The sequence below is a fragment of the Lagopus muta genome, chromosome 7, assembly GCF_023343835.1.
Source record: "Lagopus muta isolate bLagMut1 chromosome 7, bLagMut1 primary, whole genome shotgun sequence".
Classification (NCBI taxonomy): Eukaryota; Metazoa; Chordata; class Aves; order Galliformes; family Phasianidae; genus Lagopus; species Lagopus muta.
The window spans coordinates 22,913,598-22,940,711 of record NC_064439.1 but is presented as its reverse complement, the minus strand read 5'-3'; the positions used below and the strand labels follow the sequence as shown (position 1 = coordinate 22,940,711).

The window sequence follows — 27,114 nt, the reverse complement described above, 5'->3', positions numbered from 1 at the left end:
TCTTAATGAATATTAAAGCCTTTATTTAAGTTAATTCAGATCACCTTGAGAATTTTCCTGTTTTGCTATGACAGTTTGAGCAGTCCCCAAGCAACTCATCTACAAGGAGCATTGCAAGGAAAGTAGAAATGTATTCAGAACACAGGTTCTTCTGCTGAAGGCAAATTTGAAAGCCTCAGTGGTCAATGATGCTCTGACAAATCAATTTCTAGGACAAATACCCAGCCAGGGGATTTTGACATGCTCAGGATCATTCTAGGAGTCTATAGCAGAGCAGAAAATACTAAGATTATCCATCCAAAAATTCAGCCAAAAAAAATTCCATTATTCTCTGACATTACTGCTTTGGAAACAGGAAAGAGTGGCATGGGTACAAAAGAGAAGTGACATGAGAGTAGCAACACTTATTTTTATAACACATGTCATTTTGCATTGCTAAATGAGGTAAAAAAAAGTCCCACAAATAACTCGTTTTAGTGTACAGTATTTATTACCTCGACTGATCTGAAGTCAATAATTTTGATATGACTATATTAATTCTGAAATAAACATTTTTAAATACATATAAAGATGAAATACATCAACATGAGAATTTTTAATTGATCTATACTCTTAATCCACATGCAAGATATGTTGTTCAAAGATGTACATTTTCTTTCATTTTACACTGGTCCATAATAAAGCACAAGTTCTGAGGGGAAAAGCAGTGAGGAAAACGTCATATTTTCAAATAGCCCTTTTAAAAAAGAGCATCAACTATATATTAAGCCTATGTGTTTCTCTCTGATTTTGGTTTTACTTACAGTATACAGTTTTTCAAAATATACACTTCACCAATGATACACAAAGAGCGGCCCTTTACTAAGGGCAAATAACAAAAAACAGAAAAATACATAAGAAAAGGATTCTTACAGGTTAAAAAAGTAGTATTTTAGAACATTATGCCAATTCAGAGTGTCTCCAATGCTGATAAGAAAAGTCATGCACAATGGTTTTTAAGACAATGTTGTCGTTAGTCCATTTGTCATTCGTCTGCATGCTTCACGTGAACAGAAAAAGGTACAAGAGTAAACAGAAAGTAACTCTCTCCAGTTATCTTTTAGGCCTATCTATGTCATCAATAGCAGCTAGCAGCTTCTGTCTTGCCTTCTTGTTGATGTGAGACCCCAGACAAACATTCACCAGATTTGTCAGGTGCTTAGTGGAATATTCCTGGCAAATAAAAGCAGATTATGTTATGGCAAACAGAATAAGAACAGTGGACAAAGACTGAAAACTAAAAACCAGATATGCACACTCTGTGGGCCTTTCAAATGATAGCAGCAATCAGGAAACAGGAGAGACTCAAAGCATTAGTTAAGTCAGGTCTGGAGAGAGAGAAGTACAAAACTGTATTTTGCTGCCTGGCAGAATATAATGGAAAATGCCTACAATTTTAGTAGTATTGGATTGAGTTCACAAAGTAATAGCTACATATCTAAATCAATTTATAATGCATTTTCCATTCTTTTGGAGGTGTGGTGAGAGATACACATGCAAATGAAATAAGTTTTAAGCACCACATTTTCCTAACAACTGTGACAAAACTTGATCTTTTTTTTATTTTGGCATCATATTTCTGATAAGCTTTTAAATAGTTCTGTCTACAGGGCCTTCAAGCAACGTTAACTTCAGTAAATGACAAAGGAGGAAAGAATGACACAAAATATTACAAGAATTCTTAACACCTGTCAAAACCCACATTCACCACTACTACCTTCACTCCTAGCATTTTCAAAGATTTAAACTAGTTTTTCCATGTAGATCACCAAACACAGCTCACAGTCTCTCTCACAGCTCCAGGTATAACAGGGAAAACTATTTCAGAACAATGTTTTTCATCCCTTTCTAGCTGGGTTTAAAATAATTCCAAAATACAGATTTCCCAGTGCTCCATTTTAAAAGACTTCTTATTTTGACAGTGGACCAGCTCTAACAGCATGACAATTGCTTATAGTCTTATAATTATTAGGTTATGCTGCTCTGAAAGCATGCCAAATGCTTTGAAAACACAAATGAAGTCTTATCTCAGATAGCAAAGTTGATCCTGATTCAGTTTTATTTGTCAAAGAAAGAAAAAGCAATGACTATTATGTATTCTGCCTTACAACTTTGTTTAAGTTGCCCACTTCTAAAGGCCTAATTTCAAATTGTGCTTCTTGATGATGAGTTTATTCACTTTGGTATATTCTGGACAGAAAACAAGTATTCTCAGCTTTACTAAAGGACGGAAGTTAACCAGAGGAAATTTGGCCCAAATACATCGGATCATTTTCTTAGACCCATTCCTAGAAGCATTTGGTGTACCTATGCTCATCCCACTCATACACATTAAAAAATGTCCTGGTATCAGAACTACAGTAATCAACCAGAACAGCCCAAGTGGCAAACTTCTTGATACAGTAGGGTGCAGTTATGGTAAGATTCTTGATTACCTTATGAAAACTTCCTACTCAAATCACATCGTACTATCTTCATCTATAATGCACCAATAATTTCCAACCATAATACATACACTCACATAGAGTTCAAACCAAAAAGGGATTATGCCTACTCCCTGGTGATTTTGCCTTGTTAATTCAATTGCATAAAAGAGCAACTTTTACAGGGATAGCGTCTGAAGAACAGGTTGATAAATGACTTCAATTAACTCTCAAAATTGTAAATGATCAACTACCTACAACAAAAGTATCTTCAGAATCAAAACCAATGTCTGAAAATAACAGATAGGTGCATTCTGAAGAAATCTTACATTCTCATAGTTAAAAAAAGCAACCAAACAAAAAAAACACCACAGTAAAAAAACAGAACATTTATTGGGCTACTGAGCCTCTCCACCCCCCTCCAGTGCAACAGTGGCCTGTAATGCAGTACTGGTAGTAGATTGGGCAGATGCTCCCTACAGCACTGCATAGCTATGATCTGTCAGATCTAAAATTTATTTTCAGCACATAATTTTCCCAACAACAAAGACTATCAAATCAATATTTTTCTCAGATGTACATACCAACACACGCATTTCTTTTCCCTCACTGCTGTTCTAATCTCAGAATTGATTTACACGAAAGTCTGGGTCATTGCTGAGACTATGAAACAGATTTTACAGAGTATATAGAACTCAGATGCCTGGGATCCATCTGCTTCTTTTGCCTGTATTGAACCAGAGGTGCTGCTTAAGGAGTAGAAAAAAGTTTTCTTTGGCTTCAACCCATCTCAGAATACCAGGTAGATTAGCAGTAATTCCTACATGGAATTTCTTGTGTAAGGAGTATCGGATGGCCTACCTTTGCTAAAGCCAGAAACTACCATTCATAGCACATCTTCCTGAGATGATTTCTATCATCTTAAGAAATATGGAATGGCAATTTGTAGAAAAGGTAAATAAATCTAGATTTTCCTTTTGTCAAAATTATTCCTTCTAAATCAAGGTACTTTCATATGATAATAAACACATATCTACACACATATATATGTTTATACTGCACACCATATGATTTGATTATAACAAATAAATACACATATGAGTATGATCATTTTTAGCACACAGAATTAATCATTAAGAGTTGTTAACATAATTCCACCATTCTTGGGAATCCTCCTAAAAGACAGCAAAAAATTTAAAATTTAACTCTTACCCTGTGTTCCTTTATCCAGCGCTCCATGTCATTTTCTGTTAAGTAGTAGGCTTTAATGTAGGTCTCCACAAATTCTTTATCTGGAATAGGCCTAATGTCTGTTAGCTTTTCTAGTTTCATTAAGAATTGTTGAAAGTCCAGTTGCATCAAGGCACGTCCTTCATTGCTGCATTTCTTCACATTAGCATAACTGAAAAAAGAAACACAGTAGAAACTAACAATAAATATAAATAAATAAATAAATATGAATCTTACTTCTCAAAGTTGTTTAATTTAGTCCTTCAAACCCCAAGGAGCAATATAATTGTTTACCCTGTGTCTACCTGTTGCACTTTTTCCCCATCTCATTCTTCCATACTCTCCTGTAATTAAGGACCCCACGTACACAGAAAAAAATATGGAAATATTGAGTAAAAAGAGTGGAATACAGAACATACTCTATGATGCAGAAGATGACAGCACAGACAAGTAGTGAACGAAAAGACTACAACACCAACTGTAAAAAGACTGGGAAACTGGTGGCAAGTTAGGAATAAGCTAAGCTAAGCTAAGCTGCTGGCTAAGTATTTCAGTTTGTATTTAGACAAGTCAATTAGGACTCCTCTTTGCTCCCAATGAAGTTAGAAAACTTCTGCCCCACGGCTACCCTAAAGTAACTGCTAAAGTTAACAACTTCTGTTCCTAGCAATTGTCTTACTTCCTGGAAAAGATAAATACCAGCATCTCATTGAGATGTTGACAATTACACTCTATCCTCAAAAACTCAACAGCTTACCAATGCACTACAAAAATTAGAAACTTTAATACCATGACATAAGCATTATCATTACAGACATACTTACTCAAGACCAAGACTTTCATGAGCTACTTACCCTTCCACAAGAGTTCTATTGGCCAAGCGCATGCAGTGCTCCCAAAGTATATTTGAGACTATTAGTGGAATACGGACTCTCTTAGATACCTCATTCAACCTTCTGTTAAATTCTTCAAATTCCTGATAAAACACATAAGATCATAATTCCATTAGCATTTAAAACATCATACTCTACAAATGCCTAGCAATAAATAAATAAGGAAAAAATGAACCACATACACACACTAAAACAGGAAAAAAAATGTTCTCATTGCCTCACTCTCTAAACTCATCTTTAACTTTTGGAAAGCCAATATACAGACACTGAAGAAAATCCAGAGATAAGCTTTTATCCATCTAAAAACCTGCCCCATCAGCCTTCAGGGAAAACCTCAAAAATATTGCAATCGGTTTTCATTCTTCAGCCTTTTGCATCAAAAAATTCCCAGGTGCTTCAGTAAGAGCTGAAAGCACCCTCTAAAAAACAAACCAAATCAAACAGTTCAGCAGTACACTGCAATGCAAATTGAAGTCGGCTGCCAGGAACTAATGCTTCTATCACTTTTAAGAAGATATCAAATAACTCAAACACAAAGGAGACCTTGACAATGAACTTTGTGTAACCATCAGAGTTTGTACTGCAGACTATGAAGGCCACACTTGTCCAACCAAGTGCTTTCATTCCAATGCTAGAATCTCATAGTTTTGTGGTTGTTTGTTTTTCCTAGCAAACAAACAAGAGAATAACCACTAAGTTGGTGATTTCAGTGACCATTTTAAGCAAGTTTCTGACCAAATAACTGGTATTGAACACAAATTTTCTGAAAGAGGAATTGAGCAAGAGGAAGCAGAGTACCACAATGCTGTGCTTTAGCACATAGTCACTCCAGTAAAGACTCTGTACTTATTTCTGCTAGCAGCAAGAACAATGAAAATTTTGGACAGATCTCCTTATGACAACTTAATATTTTTCAGGATGTTATATTGCTGTAATCATGCTGCCTTAACAGTTTTAGTGATGTATGCAGTAGTTTAATGCTTATATGTACTCTAGCACACTGTTTCTCCTAAACTATTCACCTTTAAAAGAGAGTCTACGTATATATTGTGTTGTGACATGATTTCCTTTACATCCCATTTTACATTAGCCATGAGAAGCAGCATCTGTTCATAATCAATAGCTTTAGCAGCAACAATCCAATAAACTGGTTTGCGTAGCTCATTGGCAGTTGACACAGTCTGAAATAGAATAAAAAGAAAATTCAATTCAGAAAATTTCAGGCTAGTAAGAGCAATACAAAACTATGGTTTAAAATATTTCCATCATATAGTACAAGTTTCAAATACTGCATAAAAAAATTAGCTCTGAATTACACAATTCTGACCTGAGAATAGAACTGCTGAAGAAAAGGCTTCTTTGCAGCTGGCATCACTGCATCAAGGTGGGGCTGAAGACACTCAAACTGCTCGGCCAGAAATACTCTTTGAAAATAAAGAAAATTCTCCATGAACTAAATTAAACATTTGGAATGCCTCTATACTTCTCTTTATCTACATTTATTGGGCAACAATGGTATGTAACCTTGGTAAATTTAATACTGATAAGAACTGTATCATTTTTTGGCCAGCATATCAACATGCATACTCAATTATGAAGATTTGAAAATGTGATTGTGAACAAAATAAATAAAAAGGTTTGAATAGCCAGAACTCAATTTTCTGTTTTAATCAGGATATACTGCAAAATTCAGATCCAAAGCCTAGTAAAGCCAGTGGACAACTGTCCCACAATTTCTTCGTGGCAAGCCAGTATACACTAAAAGAAATCGCGTCAGAATTCAAAAGCAACACTACTGATTAAATGTTTGCTAGTAAACTTTTAAAAACACAACATGAGATCAAATTCTTTGTTACAGGTATGATTTTTTTTTTAATAATCACTTAATAATCTTTTAATTCTCTTCTGTAAACACATTTTAAAATGAATTATTAATCTTTAATAATGTCCTCTTGTGTGGAAAACAAAATGAAATCCCATATGACTCTACTACTATTCTGATGACCAACTGAAAAAAAAATTTGTAAGAGTTTTTCATTACTCTCTTGTTATCATCTCTTCTTCACAGGTAAACTTCCACCTGGTGCCAAAAACATCATGAATGCAGCCAAGTCAATACATACTAAGCAGTTCTGGGACTCAGCTATCAGCATCTGAATACTGGTTTAAATATGTAAAATAATATATGTGTATTTTAATAGAAATATATAAATAGATATGTAAAAATAAAATATTATATATATGTGTATATATAGACACACACACACACACATACAGATTAAAAACTCCCATTGAGCTCTTTAAATTAAACTCTTTTTTTTGTTAGACTTGGCTTTGTGATGTCACAAATTACTGGTGGAGCTGCAGGAAAGTTTTATTGTTTATGCTTGCAAGTGGTTAAACCAAACAGTCATGTCCTACTACTGTTAATTAAAAATTACCTCTCTTTCTCATTTTTAAAATCACATTAAAGGCTAGAAATTTTTTGACCTCTTTAAAAAGGTTTTGGATTGTAATCACAACTCCTTAAAAATTCCATTGATCTCAAAAAATGGTGTACAGTAAATAACCTACAAGGATTCCGTGGCTACCACTCTCTCTGCCAAACCATAGAGTGAATTGCCAGAAGTCAAAACAACTAGATGACTGAGATGTGGGCTTGGCACCTTCTCCTTTCTCTCTTCAGCAGCTGTGAGAGTTCCTGTGGGATCAGCGGAGACCTCCTAAACACAATTGACAAACATGTAAGTTCGCATTGTGTAGATCATTATCTACCTCAGAAAAAAAGAAACAGAGCAAATTTCTTATCGCACCTTAACACCCATAGAGCCTTTAGACCAATTGCCTACTGAAAGACCAACTTTTCACTCTTAGATATAGTTTCTTTAACCTGACAACAACCAAATAAGGAGATAAATCAAAATAATGTTATTCATGTGTGAGCTTTTCTGCTTCTGTGAGCTGGGAATAGCTTAGATAAAATACAAACCAAAAAATACAAAACAAAATGTTTTTTAAACATTAAGTTATCATTCCAGGACAACTTCTATCCTATATACAGCTCCGTTGTAGAGAGCTTGGAAATATTCACAGCACAGGATAAAAAAACCCACACCTCTAGATTCAGGTGTTTACGTAGCAGATAGATAGAAGAGGGAACACAGGATGAAGAATTTTTCAGAGCTACCATAGTCATCTAAGCCACTGCAGAAATGGACACACAGATGGTCACTCCCTGATGTTTATTTGTCAAAACCAGACCAGAAGATGAAAACCAAAGCAGTTCTAGCTCTACATTAATTATTCATATCATGCTTATTGCTTACACACATGCTATAACACATGAGAAACGCTACAAAATAAAAGTAGCCAGAATTCAAATCAGGCAAAGAAGATAGAAGATACAATACTAACTTCTCAACTCATTTCTTATTCTGTGATTCTAGCATAGGAATTTTGTTGCCAAATAGGTACTACAAGCAGCCATCAGCCTGGACATACAGAACGAAAATAAATTTGGGCAATAAAACAGTGCCAAAGTAGCAGTAAAAATAGTTTATTCAGAAGCAAGATTAGGTATGAAACATATCTGTTGCAAAGAATGGTAAGAACACAATCAATATGACAACAAAACTGCTTAAACAATTACATTTATGGCTAGACTCCAAAAACATAATAGCATAATTCTGACACTGCTGTAGAACTTACAAGGATGATGCCAAAAACACGATAATACATAAAGCAGCTGTGCAGGGTTTTTTTGACTGGAGATGGAAATAAACAGTGAAAAAGCTGCACTGAAATAACTAAAGGAACAAGAGTAGTGGGAGGAAAAACCGATTCAAGCTGACTATAGCAACCAAGAGGGGATTCTTTTAGGTTCACAGAAGAGAACAATTGAGAGGAGAGGCATTCTTTTTTTCCTAAGAAGAAAGGGGTAAGAGCAAGCATCAGAAATACTGACTAAACTAAGTCATGATCTAACACACTTTAAATATCAGGATTTAGACAAGGAAGAATATGCACAGTAGATCTTGAAAAGAAAAAAGAGAAGGTACCACATGCAACACTTACTACAGCAGATGAAACCAAATATAGACAGATTTGGACAGCAGAATTCTGGCTGTTAAGTATGAAGAAAGTATCTAGAAACTGGTAAAATAATGCAATAAACAACAGAAGTGGAAAGTGGGCAAAGCAGGGAGCCATGAGTAATCCTCCACAGAAATCCTGAACAAGACCACACTACTGACCGAGCAATACCATCATTGAGTCATTTGTAGCACTAGAAGATCTAGCTGAAGAAGGTCAATGAGCAGAAGGCAAAACTTCAAAAAGAAGATCAGATGTTACCAGTGCAGCAATGATTAAAAAGCCTAGCTACATCACCGAGCTCTTTGAAAATGAATTCTTATTACTCTGTTCTGTGTTCACATTCAACCAGATAACTTTGCAATTATACTTACCAGACATTTCATAACACAGTGAAACTACCATTATGCTAAGTCTATCAGAATGAATAAACAAGTTGAGAAGTCTGGATATTTGCTAAAGTTCATGCTAAAGCTCTGAAGATACCTGCCTAGCACACCCACAGTGAAAACTGGCAATACTATTTAAAGATCTAGGCATAACAGTTAATTTTTCATATTAACTGAGCCAAAGCCACAATTAATTAACTAACAAAATCCACTCTTTATCTGTCTTCTAACTTTTCCTTTCATATCATCTTCAAAAACACAACAAAGAAAAGCTTTGAAATATTTACATATGATAAAAAAAAAAAAAACAAAACCAAAAACAGAGCCCACCAATCAATTCTCTAATCTTAGGAGAGACCCTGAGGGACAGGGTTAGAGAAAGAATAGCAGTGGTAAAGATTTGAAGAAACTCTGGAAGATTGCCCTGTAGCACTTTGAATATCATTATGAATAATAAAATGATTACTTTGCTGTTTAAACAAGAAAAACAAAACCATTTTGACAACACAGGCCTGTCAATTACATCTTCATAGTTTTTGTGTTTTTTTTTTTTTCAAAGACTAACTACAAAATATATTAACATCAAATATTAGAGGCTCCATTTTGTATTTATCTCAATTCAAAGTTACCCATTATTTCAGTACTGTTAATATCACATATATCACATATTAACCAATTTTTTCCTTTATCTGCCCAATCCCATAAACATCTTACGTTATTTATTTAACACAGAAAGCATCTGAAGACACAAAATGCATACAAGACAGGCATGTCTGTGTTTAACCATGGAGTCAAACTCTGCTTCAGATATACTGGCCAGACAAACTATCAGTATTTCTTTCTCCTTGTTCTAAAATAGATGCAGAAGCGTGCTAACAGTAAAAAGCAATGATGACATGACTGAGAGCAGCAACAGAGGCGTACATTCAGTCTGGAACAAGAAAAAAATACTACAAACTATTTAAAGAAATCAGTTGTTTTGCAATAGACTGGACTTGTTACAGTTAACCCTTCCAGTAATGTAAGAAAATCTGCAAGGCACACTTCTATTCTTAGGGTTACTTTTGACTACTTATAGAAAATAGGAAACCTCCAGTAAAACTGGAAGGGGGAAAAGCTGCACCAATCAATAGAGGACTGACGTCATTTATCTGGACTTGAGCAAGGCCTTTGACATGGTCCCCCACCACATCATTATCTCCAAATTGGAGGAATGTGGATTTCATGGATGGACCACTCGATGGATATGAAACTGGTTGAAAGGCCGCAGACAGAGGGTGGTCATCAGTGGCTCTATGTCCAGGTGGAGGCCAGTAACGAGCAGCATCCCCCAGGAGTCTGTCTTGGGACTGGTGCTCTTTAACATCAGTGACATCAGTGACGGCACCAAGCTGAGTGGTGTGGCTGACACAGTGGAAAGAAGGGATGCCATGCAGAGGAACCTCAACAGGCTGGAAATGTGGGCCCGGGTGAACCTCATGAAGTTCAACATGGCAAAGTGTAGAGTTTTGCACTTGGGCCAGAGGAATCCCAGGCATCCACACAGACTGAAAGGAGCAGTCTTTGAGAGCAGCCCTGCAGAGAAGGACCCGGGGTCTTGACAGATGAAAAACTTAACATGAGCCAGCAGTGTGCCCTTGAGGCTCGGAAAGCAAATGGTATCCTGGGCTCCATCAGAAGAGGGGTGGCAGCAGGGACAGGGAGGTGATTGTCCCTCTCTACTCTGCTCTTGTGAGGCCCCATCTGGAGTAGTGTGTCCAGGTCTGGAGCCCCCAGTACACGAAAGACCGGGAGCTGTTGGAGAGGGTCCAGAGGAGGGCCATGAAGATGATCAGGGGACTGGAGCACCTCCCCTACTAAGACAGGCTGAGGGAGCTGGGTTTGTTCAGCCTAGAGAAAAGAAGGCTGCGGGGTGACCTCATTGCAGCCTTTCAGTACCTAAAGGGCACCTACAAACAGGAGGGGAATCAGCTCTTTGAAAGGGTTGATAACAGCAGCAAAAATTAGTAAGTGATAATCTTTCAAAACTGAAATTCTCTTTACCTCATACTTTTAGTATAGAACTTTAGCTTTACAATTAAGTTTTAAATTCATATACACACACAATAGGAACAATTTTAGTTTTGATTCTGCTACGAGAAAATGGCAATATTTTTAAACCTTATGGAAGAAATCCTGAAGTTAGTAATAAGTATTAAGTGGAATTTGAAAGGCATGGCAAAAATTAGAATATTAGAAAACATTCTAATAGGTAACAGGTACATCATGTGCCTCTGACACATGGACACACTTAAACTGGATGTGCACCGTTAGCAAAGAAAAAGCAGAGTGATCTCAAACATTTTCCTAAAACACCATTAACCTTGCAGGATTACTCCACTAGCTCTGCATTTAGAGAATTGTAATTGATAGTTTCAGTAACATTATGATCATATAATACAACCCAATAAATATTTACCAAACATAAGTCCTTACTGCATGCAAAAGCTGTTTAAAAATAGCTCACCTCAAAGTAAACACTTAATATAAAAAGATTTCTGATTAGAGCAGATGTACAGAAATCAACACGTAGTTTACACACAACACACACACACACACACACACACACACACACACACACACACACACCCTGCTAATCTTAATTCTAATAGTTCTTGAAACCTGATGATGAAAATGACTGGCAGTGCCAATTGTAAAAGCACACTGCATTCAAAGATAACAGTGCTATTTGAATATGTCTTAATATGGTAAGGTTTAAAAATCATAGAATCACCAAGGTTGGAAAAGACCTTCAAGATCATCCAGTCCAACCGTTCACCTATTCCCAATAGCTCCTACTAAACCATGTCCATCAACACAACATCCAGCCTTTCCTTGAACACCCCCAGGCTCGGTGACTCCACCACCTCCCTGGGCAGTCCATTCCAGTGCCTGACCACCCTTTCTGAAAAGTAATACTTCCTAATGTCCAGCCTGAATCTCCCCTGCCATAGCTTGAAACCATTCCATGATACTTTTTAATACTCCTACTACTTTTCATGTTAAAAGATTGTTATTTTCTTGCTCAGGGGCATAAAGCTTACAAAGTTGGTAATCTTGTCTCAGCCATAGGGAAACTAAAGCAAATGAAAAAGGTGTAGCTGCCATGGTAAACACCATTCAATATGCCTTGAAAGAGAAGACCATTAAAAATGAAACATACTCTCTTGGGAATCTATTCTATTAATTTTCTATTTATTTATAATCCTCTGCAGGAAATTTACAGCATTATGAAGTGCCATGCAAGCAACCTTACAATGCATGTACTTTTCACTGGCCCCAGAGTTGAGTTCACCAGCGTTGCCTCACGGTATGCCTGAAGTTTCCAATTGCACTGGCAGCACTAACCTAGTCCCACAGTACTGCTCCTTCACCATCCTTGTCACAAAACAAAGATTTCCCACACCTCAGCTGAGCCAGTCTCACTGATTTCAGTAACAGACTTCAAAAAACGTTGGGTAGAAACTTACAGGACCTTTGCATTTCAATTATTTCTTAGTGTTCCAAAATAAATGGCAGACTTTTTGCATAAAAAACTACCAGAAATCATCAAGCTTAGTGCCTTGTTTAGCTTAATGCAAAAACTTTTGTGTCAGGAATCACTGTGTGCTGAGAAAATGAATGGTAAAATGCTTAAAAAAATACACTACAGGTAAGCCTCCACAAGAAGGCACTTCCACTGCCACATTCTTGGGAATCTCAGCATCTATCTAAACAAAGTAAGTCAAGCTGATTTGATCACACACTTTTTTATTGCAACATTTTTTTAAATCCAAAGACAGTTTCATTAAGAGCTGCTGCTGGTTCTGAGGTGCTCAGCTCTGACTGGCATTCCTCTGGGACTAGAAATCAGCCCAAGCTTTTGCTGTCCAGCAAAAAAAAGTCTACCAGTGACTGATGTGAGACGGCACAGTGACTGCCCAAAGAGAGGGGCACAACAGTTGCCAAGAACCAGAAAATTTATTCAAACAAATAAGAACAAATAAGCCAGAAAACTTTCATTTTCAGTAGATTATTCCAGTCAAGTTGGGTAATTCTGCTGAACAAACAAACAAGTGTGGAGAGCTCTGAATGAATAATGTGAGGAAGCAAAGCAGCTGCAACGTCCTATCATATTTTTGAAGTGTCTGTCACGTCAAGACTTTCTTTTTTACAGATAGAATTTTCTTCTCTTGACAAGCACTTCACACAACACCATAAACTGTCATTACATATGTTGTATAAATCTATTTAAAGAAAAAAAAAGCACAAAATATCTTTGCAAGATGGGTTGGAAAGTCAGGTGTGCAGAAAGAAAAACGTTCCCTGCAATATTCCTTATTGTATTTGTGCAGCTGAGAACCTAAATTTTTCATCTCTGCACCATCAGTCTCTAACCTACTGTCATCACCAGAAGATACACTTTATTGGAAAAGACCCCAAAAGCAAAGACAAAATCTAAAATACATTAAACAATACTTCTCTATACAAGCAATTTTTTCCATCTGCTGTTCTACATATTGCCTTTAAATGCTTATACACTTTACTGCAGTGATTTATTTTTCTACTTCTGTAAGGCATGTTAACTAACAAACTTCATTCTAAATCTCAGTTTTAAATGAGGAAACCAGTTTGCAATGAAATATTTATGGATATTCTGTTCATCTGCTCCAAATACATCACTGTCGAAAGCAGCAGTATTGTCTAAGGCAGCTATTTGCATGAACAGGACATTAATAAACAGTGTCTAGGTAATGGCAGTACCGTGACTAAGCAAAGAAGTTGCTTAGAAATATATAAAGCAAGGCATCGTAAACAAAAGTTTCCCTTCCAAATCACCAATTACTGCAGATCACTGTCTGATCAATGCCAAATATTTACTTGGGTGCTTACTGGTCGCCATGAATTGATATGATTAATAAGCATCATTACTATCACAAAAACACAGTCCTGGTAGGAATGACAAGCACAAGGATGGAATGTGTATAGATCTCCCCATGCCTCCCACTTGGGGAACTGGCAGTGAGGAGACATAAGCTGTTCAAAACATGTTTATTTCAATGTGTTTGGACAAATGAAAGCTGCACCTTCACACTGTGAATCACTCTTCTCTCTTTCTTTTAATACATCCTGCTACCTGTAGACTTCTATTTCTGGAGAATTAGAATTATTATCTCTGAAGTTGTTGTGTAGAAGAAATGTACTGAAGCTACCTTTCACTTGCTGAAGGAAGGGCTGACTGAGGAGTTCAAATGTACGTACGAAATTCAGAACATATCAAACAAACTTCTGAAAGTTGTATCATCCTCTTTCCTCACGGAACAACCCAGTCTAAACTTCTGAATAGTCTTAAGACAGACAGTAGAGTTCTACCTTCACTGGTACTGAGAAATTAATGAGAACTTGTTTGAGCTCTATTAAGTTCTGACAAAGCCTCAGGCATAGAATGAGAATAAAAACTAGCTGAGAATATACTTATAGTATATAGTGATTATAGTAACAGAAATACCCAGAAAATAAATTCCCATTGACAGTGTAAGACCAGTCTAAGTCCATAAAATTCATAAATTCGTAAGATTAATACATTTAATTAAATGGCTTAAAGTTAACAGACACAGCTATTAATCCCAAAGGACACTAGCATTATCTGTAACAGTACTGTTACTGATGACGAAAAAGAAATCCAGTTATTATTCTCAATTATTCTTGACATTTTTCCGCAATAATGACAAATCCTTAACTGATTTGTCTGCAATATCTTCCTAATTTTATTTTATTCTTTTCCTTTTCTGAACACATTGCGTTTGAGATAAATATCAAAATGACTTTAGCTTTTTTCTGCATTATGGAGGTTATTAGTTATGTTATGCTCCCTCTACTGACCTTGTAAGAAATGACTCAAACTCCCTTAAAATGCTTCTCTAAAAGAACAATTTAGAATTTGACTGTTCTGAATGTTCAAAGGAATTCAAAAAAGCACCTTAGTACAATTCTGTGGAGTGCCAAATCCCTATGAAAGTCAAAGTACAGCATTTGCATCCCACTTCTGCCTTCTAAAATGAATCCTTCCTCTATTATCTGCAGTGTTAATTACATTACATCCTATTTACAACACTCAATACATTTCTTCACAATGTTTCAAGTGTTTAATATTTAGGTTAAAAAAAAAAAAAAGTGCACAGTTCCATTTTTGCAGAGTTCTCACCTATATTTCTTTATAAACTGCTCCTCAGTTGAACCTATGAAACCTACCTGAAGACTCCTGTACTGTAATGCTGTAGTGTGATGTGAAGGAACAGTAAGCTACTACCACTTTGACATAAGCACCATATTTACTTTTCACTTTCTGAAAATAACTCATGAAATGACTGATGTGATATAATTATTAAATACAACAGGTAACATTCCACAATACTCAGACGTGACATAACAAAGCACTTAACATATTAATGATTTTATACACTGAATTTGTTTATCAGTGGCTTACTGCTCTGCTGTTCTTTCACTGAAAAAAATGAGTTGTCTCTCGTGCTACAGTTGGGTGTATTTTTAGTAGAAGGTTTAATTTAATAAGGACGATATTGGAACATCACTGTGCTTTTATTACATAAACCATAAAACATTTTAAGATTTAAATGCGTAATTGTGTTGTTACATCTAGTAGAAGCTATTAAACTAATTCTAGTGCGCATCAAGAACAAATGATTTCACACAGTAATGATATCTACATTACTATATACCAAGAAACAGTTTTTGTCTTTACATCAAATATGAGAAGATAGGGGGAAAAAAATAGAAAAATCAGTAAGTGATGATGAAATACAATTGATGAATTGCTGACACAGCCCCCTGTTTCACACTCCAAATCCAGATACTTACTAGATCAATGAGGCTCTCCTGGATTCTGTTCAGTGTGGTGCGTAATCTGCTACTACTGAGGCCCAATCCTGTTGATTCAAACTGGAAGAAATATATTCTACTTAAGTTTGGAAAGTAAAAATCCTTAGTTTAAGGTTTACGGCAATACAACAGAACTTCAGTTTGTAAGCACTGGATACAATTTATTCACATTGAAGTTTTAATACATAACTGTAACTCTACAAAATGAAGATCAACAAGGTCACTGCATTTAGCATGACATTTATGTAAAGGATGGCCTGAGCACATTTCATGAAGATGACAGCTTACCATTTCTGTCAATGAGCATTCAGCATGCTTTATAACACACTGTATACGGGCACAGGACCCAAGATGACCTCATCTGGGAGACCAGCCCCAAAAGGCACATCACAGTGTCCCCAGTGAGACTTGCATGAATACCATACCCAGGCCAAATAGCCTTGACTATAAAGTTTCTTGTAATCCCTTACTGAATATCTAACTTGAAACTGTATAATTATAGCCATTGATCTTTATAAAACAGTTGTTATTAGTTAATGTCTATAAAGATTTATCTAATGAATATGCCATCTTCATGTTCATGGCTCAGCAGCATTACAGGGAAGGTGTTCAACTGGGATAAATTAACATTCATTGCCTGATAGATGCAATGAATTATACCAGCTGAGGGGCTGATCTGATGTGTAATTAATATAGCTACTTGTCTTCTATTTCCAGTTACAAAGAAACAAGAACAAACACACAAACCAAAGACAGTGGAAATGGGATAAGTAAGAAATACTGTTTAAGAAACTGGAAGTATCTGAATACAGTTCTGGTATGTGATTCACACCAAAAAAGCAATTTACTAAACAATATTTAGAGCAATTATGTCGATGGTATTAGACTCCCTTTCAATGCACAGAATCAGGGAAGAAAGTCAAGTCCAATCCCTCATTTTACATACAAAAGGGAATAATTGAGGTCCCTATTTACTGCATCTAAACTTTCTCATTTAAGATGTCCACACATCCTAATCTCCCCATACACTCAGTGAAAATTACCTCGCAGCAGAATTACCACTGGAAGTATTCTCTGCTGAAATCTAGAATTTGATCCAGGAGACACAGATCAGTATCCTAATGTCCCTGTCTGATAAAATGTTCCAGATAAAAATGTGGGGTATTTTTGGTGTGCATTTTTATTCACATTTTTACTGTAGAAATAGCAGTTCTGAGCTGCCTTCAGTTTTGCAGGTACATGGGTAAAAAAGAAAATCTGCTTTTTTCCCCTTACTCTTTAATACACTTTTCATTTCCCAAATCATCTTTTATTTCATCCTTAACATCATGTAACAGTTTTTCAAGTTATGGCCACAATGATTGCAAACTCAAGACTAGCTATTTTCCCTATCAAAGTAAAAAAGAGCAGGAAAACAAAAACTGCAAGGAAAAAAATTATCTATTTAAAATATATTTGCAAGTTTAAGCCATTATATTTCACTTTAAGCAATTCTCTTCTGCACCATCAAAATACACACCACAGTCTGCCACTAACCCTTTCTCTTCTTGCTTTTCCGATACCAACTTTTCACAGCTATCAATTTTTTTAAATTTTTATTTTTTAATAGTATTTTAATAAAATATTTCTTAATAATACATTTCTTTTTTAAAAACTGGACATTTCACCCTTGAAACTTTTATGAATAATAAGGAATGAATAAACACATTTAGATTTCCATAAAACATTACAACTCAAGAGCTCCAGATTCATCAGGCACTGCCCAAAGCAGTGCATTTATATTTATAAGGAAAACAAAAGAAAGTAAAACAAAAAACAGAAAAACACTTGTTCTACTGCACTTTTTTTCCCCCCAAGGCCAAAACCTCACAGCTTCAAACAGAATACACCACTCAGCAGTATAATTGTTTTGCTACAGTTAAAGTTTTTTACTTCAAGTTTTTGCTATTTATACATGCAAAACAGCAGATATTTAAATGTCACAAACTGATGACTTTGTAAGTTTAGCGTTAGAGAATTTATACTCATCACCAGTTCTATGTGACTTATCTTACAGAAAAAAAATCCAAGTGTTTTCTGTAAAAATGGTCATTAAGATTTATTTATTTGCATGTGTTGTCAAAAAAATTAAAACTCGCCTTAAATTTTTTTCTCTAAGGAAGACTATTCTGTGATACGTTCATCAATATCACAACTTTAGTGAATAGGTATCAAATAAAGGTTCTTTCTTTTAATTTTGTGTTAGGTTTTTCCAAAATTTGAGATAAAAAAGAAAGACTTAACATGTACCCCAGGAATTAAAAAGAATTTGAAAATAACAATTCTGATTACAATAGTGTGCAAATTTTGTCAGTGAAGACATGGGATAATTGTTCTAAAGAGTTCTGGAAAGGACAATGACACAAGACCAGACAGCAGTCAACACAATCCTTAATTTTCACTGAACAGGCAATTAACTGCATACAATTGATCACTCTTGTGCTAACTCACACAAATAACATGGGCACAGTGTTTTAATTGCTTAAGGAGGTTATAATACCAACATATTTCTAAGAATCCCATTATTTATTTTTTATATATATATATATATATATATATATATATACACACACACACACACATTTAGATATATATATAATTTTACATATATATATATATATACACATTTATATACACACACACACACACACACACACACACACACACATATATAATTACAACAGGAACATTGACAGTGGTCTAGGTCTAAATCACATACCACCAACCATCTCTATTTTTTTTAAAGGTTTAAAACACAGTGAGAACTGAGAACATTCAAGGAGCATTACAAGAGGGTTTCTCTTATTCGTAGAACCTTGGTAAGGGTTATGTTTCCCATAGAAAACCATTTGTCAAAATAAAAATTAGGCACACTAGGAAAGCAATACAATTTTACCATTCATCTGCTATAGCATTTACCTGCCTAGCACTGGGCTGTTCTCTGTTAGAAGTTGAAAGTGAGGAACTCGGCATAGGCTTTAAAAACACAAAACAGGAGGTGCAAAAAACCCAAATGTAACACAATGTGAATAGCAAAGTAGCTGATTAAGCCAATGGAAATCAACTAGTTTAACAGAAGACATAACAAAACTCACCATCACCAACAAAAAACAAAACAAAACAAAACAAACAAACAAAAAAAAACACTCATCTTCTAAATACAAATTGCAAATGCATTTGTCCTGCCAAACAGCTCAAAACTATTTAGAACCATATCTTGACAGTCCGAAAATCCACTGTGATTTGCCAAAAGATGATGATGAATTTGGAACCCTGTTACATTAATGCTGTGAAATAATCCAGGGGCCAAAAGAGGATAAAATTGTTTTTACGTGCAGCTTTTAAATGCTTTAAGACAATTCTGCTGAAAGATCCATGTTACGTACAGACATTGCCAACAAGCATTTATTTCAACTACAAGAATACTCAAAGCCCAAAAATATTTTCATTAATCCAATTAGGTTGACAGAGAGGTAATAGATCTGAAAAACTATTTCAAACCTCTTAAATCTGAGTTACTACTCAACCTTCAGGGCACCCTTCTCCTCTTCAGCTATTCATGTCTATGTCTGAGAAATAAATACAGAACAAACAAATCACCTAAACCTCTCTGGGCTCCAAGCCACTGCAGACTGCTCCTTTATTCCCCACTTTCTGCCACTACTTCCAGGTACTTGTCTTTCTTCTCCATTCAAAATATTTGAATACTGAGTACCTATTCAAATGCAATTGGTTTCATGTCCCAGTGACAATGATGCTTCCTATGCTTACTCTCCTCACTGCATTGGATAATCAGACAGCCATTTAGATAATTAGATAATCAGCCTTAGCTTACTCCTGTATTCAGATCCATTCTGGTAACGCTCATTTTTTGGGGAATCATATATTTGGTGCTGTTTTAAGTAAAGACTGCTCCTCAGTATTCTCATTCTGTGTATACTCTGATACTCCAAAATAAATATCTTTTCTACGTACCGCATCATTTCGGCCAAAAAATGTATAGACTGCATACAGATAGTAGTCGAAGAGCTGGGACATGAAGTGGATGACATCAAATGCAATAGGCTTGAGAATGTTCATCATCTGCATATACTTCCCTTGAAAATGAAGACAGAAGATCAGACTTTTCAGCGCAAGTGTAACAAGGACAGTGGTGAGCTTCACAGACTCAAAAATGCTTTTACAAACCGTATTAATTAGCCTTGAATATTGATCAAATGCAATTTAGCAATGTTTTAGAGATAAGGAGGTTTAAAAATAAATATCATGACTAAGACACATAAAATGACACAAATCTTCTCCAAAAGAGGTTGTCAGTCTGTATCAAAATGTCCTGAACAATTCTTTTAGCCTTTTGGTATCAAGTTCAAAACATAAGACCTTCCCATTCCTCCACAACATTCAGATTAATTCAGCCCCAGATTAATGATCCCTGTAAGTACTCTGTAGCAAATGATACACAGAGCCACTCAAGATGTTTACACTAGTGAGTGTTTACATATGCACATACAGACATCTTACAAGCAATAGGAAAGTACATTATAAAAATGACATACCCCAAACTGGGAGTTTAGGAATGATGTGTTTCAAATCTGCGTGTTATCATTTCCTGCTAACCTTCCTTTTTATCTTTTGTAAAAAGTGAAGGAAACAATATACCATAAAGGACTACCTAATTTTTTTTTTTTTTCTCTGATCAAGGAGAGAGATTTCCACTGCAGGCACTTCAAGAATCTGCTAAATGACTGCTCTATCAGCTCTGAAGATGAAGAATATATAAGCTCCAGACTCCTAAGAGGAGCTGCTCCTAAGAGGATCCCTCCCCTTCAAAAAACCACCAAAAAGACACACCCTTAAAAATAGAAACAAAGGCTAATAAACAAGCAAAACAAAAAAAAAAACAAACAAAAAAAACTACCTCTACAATTTTGGACTGTGTTGTACAAAAGAGCACTGACATTTCTGTAGTGCGGTGGAATCAGATCAGATCAGAAAAAGACAAGGCAAGAAAACCAAATTGTTTTCAGCTGTACATTGGAAATGTTTCTAAAGGAGTAGGATGACAGAATACAACAATTGCTGGCAAAAGCAAATCAAAAGGAATGGAAATTTTGTATGGCAAATCCAAGCAGAACTTGAAGACAAACTAAACCACTATTTGTTTACTTCATTTCACTGGATTAATTTTCTACTTTAGCACGTATTACTGAATGTACTAAAATACGGACATCCAGGGAAAAAATTAATCCCTTCTCTTCCATCCTGCTCTCTGCTGCTGTGCATCTGACTTCAGGGAAAAAAAAAAAAATTAAGAATATCAGGACCTGCCTTTATGCTTTAGTTGAATCAAACTGATTATAGGATTTGAATTCAGAAAGCAATTTTTCCCTGCTGGTTTAATTATAGTTATTTTGTTTTCTAGCATAGGGCATGGAAATGTTTTTCCATAGGGTCATAAGAAAAGTGTACTTAAAGAAAAACTTCTTTTTCTGAGACCCTAGACTTACTGCTGGCTAGTTCAGAAATGACATACTACTTGCCCCATTTGCATCTCAACAGTGTATCTGTATTTTAATATAGATACTATATAGATGATTGAAGTATAATATATATAGAATACATATAATAATACAAAAATATATAATAAACTTTGGGTTATTACGGACAGCCACTTTTGAACGAAGATGTAAATTCAGTTCATCCAGCATGTCAGATATAGCAGATCAGTTAACAAAATATCATATTTCAGACATGTTTTGATGTGACAGGTTGATAAAATTCTGTGTGAGGGTGCCAAAATAATTTACTTCTCCTGTAGTCAGCAACATTTTTAAAGTTAACACTGTGCACAGCAAACTAACTTACTAATTAGTAGAGAAAATATTGTTTTACACAGAGAAATCAAGTATCAAATTTAGCTGTTAGTATCAGGGATAGTAACTTGATTTTTTAAACAATTACTTGTGATCATAAAAGACCACATTAATTTGACAAATATGTGACACAACTATCGTGGGATGATACAGCACTATGGCAAGAATTGAGCAAAACCTGATTTTGCTGCTTTTCACATCCCTATCTAGCCTAAACAACCTGCCTGAATATTACACAACTGTGCCCCAGTTTGCCAGCACACTCAAGAATATATTTCATTATTTTTGGAGATTTGACAAGAGTTAAAGTATCTAACAATTTGGCAGGTTAACCCAGGTGTTAATTCCACTCTTAGTTATCAATGTTTTGACCTACAGCATTAAGAATAAACTGAAATGCAGACCTAAAATGTTCCATCTGTTTTCCAAAAGGGAACAACAAATGCAGTTAATTTCAGCAGAGTCTACATGGAAATTTATGAATGTTTGGAAAGGATGATACGCTATCAAAGTAGCTGCCATCTTCATGTGTGTCTGAATATTTTTATTGCTACGGGCTGATTTTTTCCACTGATTTTGAGGTAAACACAGTTCTCAAACTTGCCTGCAACCTATGCATCATAATGGGTGACGTGTCACTTTCAGGACAGTTTGATTTCCAAATATCTGTGTGGCTGGCATAAACATGCAAGGTAGTCTCTTGGGCAGTGTCCTACACTTTTCCAAAGGGCTATGCACTGCCCAAGCACTGTCCCTATAAAAATCTTCTGTAGCCAAGAACATTTCTCTATTACTACATCACTCAGCATCTTTACACAAAAGCGTTCCAAGAACATTTCCTCCTTAGTTTCTCTAAGAGGATGCCAAATTTTAACCTCTATACATTGTTACCTACTTGCAGTAAAGTTCATGGTTTGGGTGAAAAACATGTACAAGAAAATTCCCAAACAGCACTAACAGCCACACCAGAAATTTCCAGAAATACTTGTAAACACCACTTTGAGTTTATGTAAGTCAAAGTTGCTCTACTTTCTATAAACAATTCATAATGGCCAAATCTCCTGAACATTTGCCAGGGTGGGTTTTTTTTGTTATTGTTGTTGTATGTTTGTTGTTTGCTTGGGGTTTTTCTGGAAGCGTTCAGTATTTCCAGCAATTATTCTGTCCTTCGAGACAGCAGTTTTTTCTATTGGACTGATCTACATATATCGGATCATTAAAACCAAAAAAAGTGAGCAAAATACACTACCTTCATATATTTATGAGAGTTTCAGTGTATCTACGGTTATTATAAATTCTAGTGAGTGTCTGAATTCCAAACATGCAGCTTGCTATGACATACATAAGAGGCTAAAATGCCATTTTGAAGGGAACCACAAAAAGCACGTTGTAGTTACATCATTTTGAAAGACTATCATTGGGGTTTTTTTTATGTTTTTGGTTTTTTCCTGTTTTTTTTTTTTTTTCTTATTTTGAAGGCTCATGAAGTCCTATGCTACATGTCCATTCACTTCTTCAGCAAAAAGTTTTCAGCTGTGAGATTTGTCACCACCACTATTATTTTCTCCAAAGATAACAAGCTTTAAAGCAAGCCAAATCTAAGAGTTACTTCATAAAAAACTATCCATGGGAGAAGTAACAATGATGCGAAAAAGAAGGCATCAGACAAACCCAACCCATTGCTTAAATATGGATGACATTAATTAAAAAAAAAAAAAAAAAATCAGAGCTCACAATGGCAAATATTCTTGTTGATGCACTGACCCTAGGTCTCAATATTCCATAACAATTTATCATGAGTTCATTCTCCCTTCAAGTTTTAAGTCAACAGGCAAGAGTTTATAGGGTTATTTTTTTCCCTGTCAAATTAATCTAATTATTGCGTTATACTAGAAACAAACTGAGAAATAACTACCTCATTTATTAACCTAATGGAAAAACAAATAAAGTGAACTGTAAACTTGAAATTCAAATTCAACAATTATATGACCTTCCACTTCAGCTATACATAGCAACTCATATAAACTATTTTTATTAAATATATAGTAAATCACACTTTTATTCATCTAGCCTTCTTACAACATAGCCCCCAGAAATAGCTCAAAATTATTATGAGCAGCATCATACTCTTTCAGCGAGTACCACTACTTGCATAACACAAACAACAATTTCTTCTACTTGAGTGGGCAATTTAAAATTCCATCATAATCTCACTGCAAATCTCCTGTATTAACTTGCTTTCCCTTATGATTTATTTTTAACTAAGAGGGAGAAGCTGATCTAGACAGATATACTAAAAGCCATACTAATGAAAATATATGGGAAGCAGGAATGTCACTGACAATATGTAGCAGGGACAAAAGCTACTTGCATTTACTGCCACCAAAACAAATATCTCTGAAATTATAGCCTTGTTTTTAAGGGCCAAAACTTTAAGTACAGGCTTTCTGATGCATATGACATACCTATACCTTCTGGAGCTGTCTACTCTACTCAACTGATAATGAAAGAATCCTAAATACCCATCAGTTACACTCCTTGAAACTGAACAGTGTCATGTACCATGGCATTTTCCTAGCCAAAATCCAAAGACAGCATGAGATGAACTGAAACCTTCAATGGCATTAGCAGAGACATTTGTTAAAAGACGGGCACATTCCATGGCATCCCTGCCCGCCAGAGGAGAATCCAAGGGACTGGATCTAAGCTAGATCTCATACTAACAGACATAAAATGTTCACCTGATTTAGCTGAGCAATACCATGCTTACCTTTATGTTTTATATGGGGCAAAATTCATAAAACAACTCATGGATCTACCAGATGTGAACTACATCAAATTAAGACAAATATTCTTGATACAAATGTTATTTGATTTTCTAGACAAAGAACACAGTACATTTTACCCATCTGGGATTTAGTCAACTGTTTAGTAAAAGAGAAGGCAGAACGGAGTGTGATGAAAAGGGAAGTATCTGGAAAAGCTACTAGTGGAGTTTCCAACAACTCTTCTTACAAATCCTCATGAATGACTCTGGCACAAAAATAAAGAGTATGATAATGGAAAAAAATAAGGAGGTATCATCAAAACAGAAAGGGACTGGCATAATGTACAGGTGGAACCAGAGAACTTCGATGACTGCTGTAGAAAGAATCTAATGAAATTCAGTAGTACAAAATGTAAAGCCATGCATTTAAGGATCAATTAATTTAAAACATGTATCTTTCTGTAATAAACGAGAGGCTCAACCCTTGGAAAAAAACTGTAAAGTGCAGGACCTGCTGGCTGCATAAGGTGCTTTACAGAATGACTGAACTGCCAGTAAAAGGAAGATGTGAGAAATCCAAAGGGAGGCAATGCCACTGGAGAGCAGGAAACTGCAATACACCGTGATACACCCCCCTGAGACCTCATCCAAACTACCACACATTGAAAAGTGGAAACGGTGTCCAACTTCGTGTTTTTAAAGTGTTTTAGAATTCATTGAATATATTTGCTAGAATCCATAGGTTTGTATTAAAATAAAAAACACACATTCCAACAATTGTTCAACGTACCAACAAGCCTTACTACATTGAGTGTAGTGTTTGTCAGGATAGGTGCATTCCCTTTATTGAGGCTATAATCCGATTTCTTTTTGCTCCTCAGAGTTTCTCGAGAAACACTAAGGAGAAAAAAAAAAAAAAAGAAAAAAGAAAAAACACCTCAAAATAATATTCAACCAAAAGTTCATCATATTACAATACCACAGTACACAGCCGTAATGCAACGTAATACAATTTCAATGACTGCATTTTTTCCCCACAAATTAATCTTTATCAATATCTCTAGAGTTTCATTGAAATGACGTAGTTTGCGACGTCTGATGAAACCATGATAATATTTTATTCTAGAATAACTTTGTAATTAAAAAAAATTCCTCTCTTTTGACCCAAGCAGTGCCCTTCTAGTACTTCTGAAACCCTTTCCATACAAATAAGGTGAGCTTGCTTCATAAAGGCTGAATAGAAATCTACTCGGTACAGTGCTTTTGTTTGGTTTTTGGTTTGTTTGTCTGAAATTTCTGAAAGATTACTATTTTGTAAAAATACAACTCTCAAGTCATTTGTTTGCAAAAAGATCCCATTGATGCAACAAAAATTACACATATACATAACAGCAGTTATAGAAGAATGCCTAATGCTTGCTTTTTCACAACCTCTTCAGAGAGCCTTTATCTTCCTTCAAAATCTTGCTTCCCAAAGTTTCTTTTTGCAATAACAGTGAACAGTTTAAAGTTCCTCCCCATCCTGGAATTCTAAATGCAGAGCCTTTCACACTGTGCAGGTAAAGATTATTTGATTATCATTCAATTACTGTAGAGACTGAATCAAGAATAAATTACAGTACTGAGATTAAACACATGTAAATAAGACTGAGCATACTGACCTCTTCATCGGGGCATCTCCTGTCTGCTCATCTACATAGTCTCTTTTCAACTCCTCAGGAACATCACTGTCACTATCATACTCTTGATAGGCACTTTTTTCTTGTTCATCAGATTCATACTGTAAACAAACAAACATAAATGCAAGTATTTCTCATGGCTGCTCTAATAACAGTAACAGTTATTTTTGTTTGGCTTTTTTTTTCTTCTGTATTTTTCTGTTTGTTTGTTTGTTTTCTGTATCTACTCCCTCCACCTGCATGCTGTTCTATCTACACCAACAGCCAGAACAGTAACTTTGTATATAGGAGTATCTTTTTCTACACATAAAGTTCACAGTGTACATGAAGCAAGCAAAAAACTGCAGAGCATGCAGGAAAACAGACTTCTGCAGCCCCTCTTGTTAAGTCTTAGCTTATGCACAAAACAAACAAATTAAACAAACAAAACCACCCCACAATACAGTATAATATTCTAAGTAACACTGTGGTGATATAACTTGGCTGTATTACTGGAACAAATCAATAGGGAAAAAGGGTCTGTTCTCCCTATTATAGGACTTGATTAGTGGTTGTTTTGAGCCTCATGCACCATACACATCATTTCACACAGATCCCACAACACAGACCAGAATAACCTTATGAAAAACATGAATATAACTAAATTATCCCTGTATACTGCCTTGAGAGATAAGAGAAAGAGAAGAAGAGAGAGAAATAAAGAAAGAAAGAAAGAAGAGAACAGAACAAGACTAGTTCCATTGGAAGGGACCTTCAAAGATCATTGAGTCCA

At 35.5% G+C, this 27,114-nt stretch overlaps 1 protein-coding gene across 1 annotated transcript in view; it reads right to left on the bottom strand.

Moving 5' to 3' along the window:
• Positions 1-468: 468 nt before the first annotated feature.
• VPS50 (VPS50 subunit of EARP/GARPII complex) overlaps positions 469-27,114 on the bottom strand; it is a 65,175-nt gene continuing 38,529 nt past the window's right edge. Inside the window, exons 19-28 of the mRNA XM_048950698.1 lie at positions 26,325-26,443; positions 25,454-25,560; positions 19,999-20,120; positions 15,964-16,044; positions 7,160-7,308; positions 5,913-6,009; positions 5,608-5,766; positions 4,547-4,668; positions 3,675-3,864; positions 469-1,212 (exon numbers count right to left, since the gene is read on the bottom strand). Of these exons, the coding sequence (XP_048806655.1) occupies positions 1,093-1,212; positions 3,675-3,864; positions 4,547-4,668; positions 5,608-5,766; positions 5,913-6,009; positions 7,160-7,308; positions 15,964-16,044; positions 19,999-20,120; positions 25,454-25,560; positions 26,325-26,443 (1,266 nt within the window). The 3' untranslated portion in view covers positions 469-1,092. The remainder of the gene's footprint in view (positions 1,213-3,674; positions 3,865-4,546; positions 4,669-5,607; positions 5,767-5,912; positions 6,010-7,159; positions 7,309-15,963; positions 16,045-19,998; positions 20,121-25,453; positions 25,561-26,324; positions 26,444-27,114) is intronic.